A 6,000-nucleotide genomic window follows, 5' to 3' on the forward strand; every position below is an offset into this window, starting at 1 on the left:
TTTTTCTGACTTTAGTATGGACATAATGGGATAGACTTTAAACTACATACATATTACAATTAACTTCAGTAAGACAATTCTTGCTGTAATAATCCATTTAAAAATACATTTTTGGAATATTGTAATTTTTTAGTTGGAAACAAAAGTTTGCCAGTTGTAGAATATGTAGGAACGTTGTCCATGGGGTCGCAACTGAAACACAGACAAGTATTTTAGCTTTATTAATTTCATGTATCTTTCCACTCTTCTGATAATAAAAGTTAATACTTTTTTCCTTGAGAGAAATACAATACAGGTTTGGCAGTATTCTGCAAGAACTACCCTATTTTGTAATTATGCAATCAATAATCCAGTTACACTAGCTTTAAAAAAAAGGTTGGTATTTCAATGTCTTTTTTGTAACCAAAGTTTTAAGGGTTATATTATGGTGCCAAAATGACACTTGCATAGTGCCATTATGCAAATATCATAATTATGCACTTGCATTACAACAGCTGACAAAATAACTAAGACATAATATTTGTGCAATGATATAATCATGCACCTGTCATCATTTGCCATCCCTTGTTGCTCCTGAAAATACCCATATTTGGGCTGACTTGGCTGGAAGCAAATGGGTTAGAAAAAATTAAACAAATAAATATGGCACAAGAACTGTTAATTCAGCGATTGATGACTATATGTCTATAATATCAGTGGACATTCAGTCAAAACATAGAAAAATTTTAATTAAGATTTGTTTGGGAAAAGCTGTATAATACTATATTCATTCATAGTAATATTGCAATATTTTAATAATATTACCCACTTTAAAATGGAGCCCTAAAACTTCTTTATTTCCATTTCATTCCTCCTGTTAGAGTAACCAGATAAATAAAATAACAATAGTTCATTTACTGTGACTGGAATTGAACTCAATAACAAAAAATTCAGTTTGTAATTGTTTCTAATGATTCCAGCCATTTTGGCTTGTGTGCTGAGCAATATTAGGTATAGCACTTGCTCCCCCCCCCCTTCCTTGGGCTCAATACTAAACAAGGTTGGATGTGGTTAGAACTTGGATGTTTTAAAAAAACAGATGAAAGATCCTAAAACTAATAGAGGACATCTGATTTATTGATAGAGAAGAAAATTTAGTCCTACTCTATTGCAGAAAGTCCATCAAATTTTTTTGTACTATGTCTGCAAATATAATTTAAATTCACGACTACTGGAAAAATCACATAAGTTTGATGCAGAAATATACATACTACCAACTCTTCTAAATATCTAAGGGAAATATAGTGTTAGGATGTGACCCGCCCTCATTTCATGAGATAATATACAGTACAACATTAGAGCCAACCTCCCTCTCAGCTCAGCCTAACCTATCACACAGGGTTATTATGGGGAAAATAGGAGGAGGAAGTTATATTGGATATAATTGCTACCTTGAGTTATTTATAAAAATAATAAAGGTAGAATAAAAACGAATAAATAAATTATACCAACAAGAACAATATTAAAGAAAACCATACATTAAGTATAAAAAGGTAAAGGTTCCCGTGCACATGCGTGCTAGTCGTTTCCAACTCTAGGGGCCGGTGCTCATCTCCGTTTCAAAGCCGAAGAGCCAGTGTTTGTCCGAGGACGTCTCCGTGGTCATGTGGCCGGCATGACTAGATGCCAAAGGTGCACGGAATGCTGTTACCTTCCCACCGTAGTGGTCCCTATTTTTCTACTTGCATTTTTACGTGCTTTCGAACTGCTAGGTTGGCAGAAGCTGGGACAAGTAACAGGTGCTTACTCTGTTACGCAGCACTCGGGATTCAACCCACCAAACTGCCGACCTTCTGATCAACAAGCTCAGCATCCTAACCCACTGAGCCACCGCGTCCCTTACATTAAGTATAGTGCACCTGAAATCACACTAAGAAAAATACTTATAATTGTAAAACAGCAACCAAAATATCCATTGCTAAGCAAGGCAGTTATTAAGTAAATCATATTCCATTTTACAATTTTTTCCCATGGTTGTTAAGAGAAGCACTAGTTTTTAAGTGACTCATGCAGTTGTTAAGTGTATCTGGTTTCCCCAATTGATTTTGTCAAAAACTGCAAATAGCTGTCCCAAGACTCCAGGACACTGCAGCCATTGTAAATACATGCCAGTTGCTAAGCATCCTAAATATGATCATTTGACTATAGGGATGATGCAATGGTCATAAGTATGAGAACTGGTCATGTCACTTCTTTCAGTGCCATTGTAATTTTGAACAGTCATTAATCAAATTTAATCAGATGGTTGTAAATTGAGGACTGTTTTATTTTTTGGCTGACAAATTGGTCTTACTGAATATTCCTGGTCTTTGGGCAAATAGAAAAAGGATATTCAACTTTGTTCTACTTTTTCAATAACCATGATACCTAGGCCCCTTAACCAGTAATTTATAATACAGTCAAATAATACAGTCATTGATAGATGAAATGTTCATATATATTGCTAGTCCATGTATGATATGCCATACGCTAAATAAATTCAGTCATTTTATAATACAAGTTGTTATAAAATTCCAATAAGGAAGACATGGAGACTGGAAATATTTTGAAAAAACATCTTCTATTTGTTGTTTTTCCTACCGTAGTAGAAAATATGGAAATAAGATTTTCTAGAGAAAATTCCCCAAAACCTGTATTGGATATTAGCTAATATTAATTAGAAGTATCAGTCTAGGAACTGATTCATTGCAATCATCTTTTTCAAGGACAAAATATGAGCCAACTGCCCTGTTATTGTCTAATGTGATAACATCTAGTTCCTGCAGCAGAGAGCCACTACTATTTTCTAAGTAAATATTATAAGCAATAATCACCTCCATCAACTGGGCAATTTTCAATGGTTATTTTAATTAATCATGAAGGACAATTCACAATTGTCCAACCGGATACTTCCAAGAATGATGTTCACACTTTCATTCAGCATTGAAAACAATCCATAAAATGGAACAATTGCCAAAAGTACATTAATTGGTTCTTCTAAGATGGATTCCAAATCAGTATTAATGCAAGCAGTCTATCTATAAATGTCTTATAAATTAGTTAGCAGAAATTATAAAGTTAATCCTAGTTTAAGAGTATCAAAGTTAGAAGAAAAATCAGTGAAAATTTAACAATGGTGAAAAAAACATAGCATTAAAAAACCCTCAATGTATCTGCCATGCAAAAATAAATTGGTTAGTTTTAAAGATGCCATAATCTCTTAGCTGTTTTTGCTGCAATATATTAATATAGTCACATACTGGAACCACTAATGGAAAAGTAATTTTTTTCACCATTATTTGTATCATAGAATAGAATTTCTAGCACAGGTTGTTTAGGTTCAGGCAGATGCACCTCAGGTTTTTCTCCATTGTCATTATAGTTGTCTTCTCCTTTGTTTCATTGCCCTTAATTTTATTGAGATTGGAGAGTTATCTGATTCTGTGATCTGAAAATGGACACCTGGAAATGATTGTGTTCATTGCTTAAGTCATTATTTACTCCAGCTGTCAACCAGGACTAAAGATGAGGTGGGCACCAATGATTGAATATTAAAGCTTTTAGATGGTGCCTACAATTCTCAGCAGGGGGGGGGAGGGAAGAGAAGCCCTCAACAGAATGTTATGATTTGACTTGCTGGCCCTGGCATTACACACTAAAGATTTTCTTTTTGTTTGAAATTCTTTAAGAAACTTGAAGCTTGCTCTCAGAAAAAGATGCCAATGAACTTACAATGAAAATGGATGAACAATCAGTAAGTACAATGGGAAAATAAATTGTAATTTGTAGAGCACAAGTCCATGATATTGTAAAATACACAAGATGAGAAAATTTAGGAAGCTGAAAATAAAAATATGGTTTGAAATGAAATTATTATTATTATTAATTTTATTTTTATACCGCCCTTCTCCCGAAGGACTCAGGGCGGTGAACAGGGCAATACATATTAAAAAACAAGATACAAAAATTAAAAACGATTAAACAAAATGCCCATGAATAAATTAAAACACATTAAAAAGCAGGTTAAAACAGATTAATAAAACCCAAGCCCATCCCATCAGTGTGAAGAACACAGAAAACTGCATTGCTATAATAAAGAAATAGAAAGCAACATAAACAAAAGCTGGCATAGTGCAATTGTCTGATCTGCTAGGCCCTTAAAACATTTTAAGACACTTGTAAATTTTGCAAAACTCTTCAGTTCAATACAGGGTTGGCATTTGAAGAAGTAATACAAGTTTCTAGATCTGAATAGTAATCCAGCCCTAGCCAGTCTTTGTGCAGCAAGGCAGAAACTGAAAATATGGGGCCTCCTCAGCTGGAGCTACAAATATATTGACTGTAGTGGTAGAGGGCCTTTTTGCCAATTAGAGAATAATCAGATAGCATAATCAGATTATATATAAACAAGCAATGCGAATGTAAATCCTTCATGCAAAAGGAGAAGCTGACAGGAATTATGATAATTAAAGAATATCCAATGCTATTAAACAGGCATAGATTTATTTAGTATCATGGACTGGACTGAAACCATTAGAAGATCATTATGCTGTAAAAGCCAGATATTAATTTAAGTGACTATTTGGTGTTTGGTATGTGTGTGTGTTTAAGGGAGTAATAAAAGGAAAGCCTTCAATGGGAGAGATGGGACAGGGATTAATGAGAGAGGGTTCATGTGGGGAAGACGCTAACACTACAGGTGTCTAAAAGGACAAAAAAACAAAGTGTGATCCTTGGGGACCCAAGAGGTCTTTGAGAGTTGAGAGAATGTGTTTAAGTTAGTCCAGGAAAGGTGGGAGGGAGAATTAAAAACACGAAATGCAAAAGGCAATTTTTAAAAACATCGTTCCTTCCAGAGAGAACTGAACTGATTTACCGGTGCAGGGACAGTCGAAGTGCGAACGCGACATTCACAAAGGCAAAAAAGCACTGCTGTAAACTAAGAAAGTGAGATTACAGAAGATTCTCTTGCACCGCCATCCTCCATCCCCCATTCCCTGAAAGGAGCAAAGGGAGTTTGTAAAGGAGCCGTATCTTATCAATAAAAAAAGAAGAGCAGGAACCCTTCTTTCTCCTGAGGCTCCTTTCCTCCGTCTCCTGCTTTCGTTTCTCCCCTCCCCAGTACAGGCCCTTCGCCACCGGTGTCCGTACCTGGACGGGTTCCTGCAGCACCGTCATCCTGCCCCGACTCCCCACTCAGGGACAGGACCCGGATGAAATTGGGGTTGGGGGGGAAGGGAGCCCCCTTCTCTCTTTTCTCTCTCCCCCCTCCTCCTGACAGACTCAGACACCGCCTCAGGGTGTGGCGCGACAACGACCCGGATCACGTCTCATTTAAACTGGCAGCGACCGTTAACTGGGCCGTGAAGGAGGTAAGGAAAGGGAAAGGAAGGCCCCAGCCCGTCATGAGCCGAGTGTTGCCGAGCAGTCGACGGAAAGTGACGAAAAGATCCGAAGGCAAGACCTCTTCCGCTGCTCCTTCCCGAGCGGAGACGGAAAGGACGTGAACGAACTCGAAGGCCAGGCTTCTTCGTTCTTGACGGAAAGTGCCGAAAGAAAGCGAAAGCGAGTCGGTCTTGGACTGTGCTCTCTTAATTGAAGTCACCAAAGCATCGTCCGGTCTCGGCTTTATCGTGACGGAAAGAGCCGAAGTGATCCGGAAAACCATATTGATCAAAAGTAAATTACGTCACCATCTTATGTGTACTGTATGTACTGTACATAACTCATGAAAATAATAATATGTTGAAGAAGATTGGAATATCAAAAATTGACCGAGGAGGTTTCTCTCTTATTTCGGAAATAGAGGAACGATAGCCGGAAACACCCAAGCCGCCGAAGGGAGAGGCGGGTGTTTGAGAACTTTTTGAGTCCCGATTGAGAGAAATGCTGTATTTGTATAGGTACACTTATTGAAAATGTTTAGTTTATGATACTCTATAAATATTTATATGCCGGTGGGGTGGGGGTATAGAAAAGTAT

General features: G+C 37.2%; 1 protein-coding gene across 2 annotated transcripts in view; it reads right to left on the reverse strand.

Moving 5' to 3' along the window:
* LOC308677398 (cell division cycle protein 27 homolog) overlaps positions 1-5,713 on the reverse strand; it is a 40,929-nt gene extending 35,216 nt beyond the window's left edge. For both annotated transcript variants that reach the window (XM_081343727.1, XM_081343726.1), the window contains exon 1: positions 5,170-5,713. In XM_081343727.1, coding sequence (XP_081199853.1) covers positions 5,170-5,196 — 27 coding nt within the window. In that variant the 5' untranslated portion in view covers positions 5,197-5,713. The remainder of the gene's footprint in view (positions 1-5,169) is intronic.
* Between the last annotated feature and the right edge of the window lie 287 nt (positions 5,714-6,000).

Source organism: Vipera berus (genome assembly GCF_964194415.1).
Source record: "Vipera berus genome assembly, chromosome: Z".
NCBI lineage: Eukaryota > Metazoa > Chordata > Lepidosauria > Squamata > Viperidae > Vipera > Vipera berus.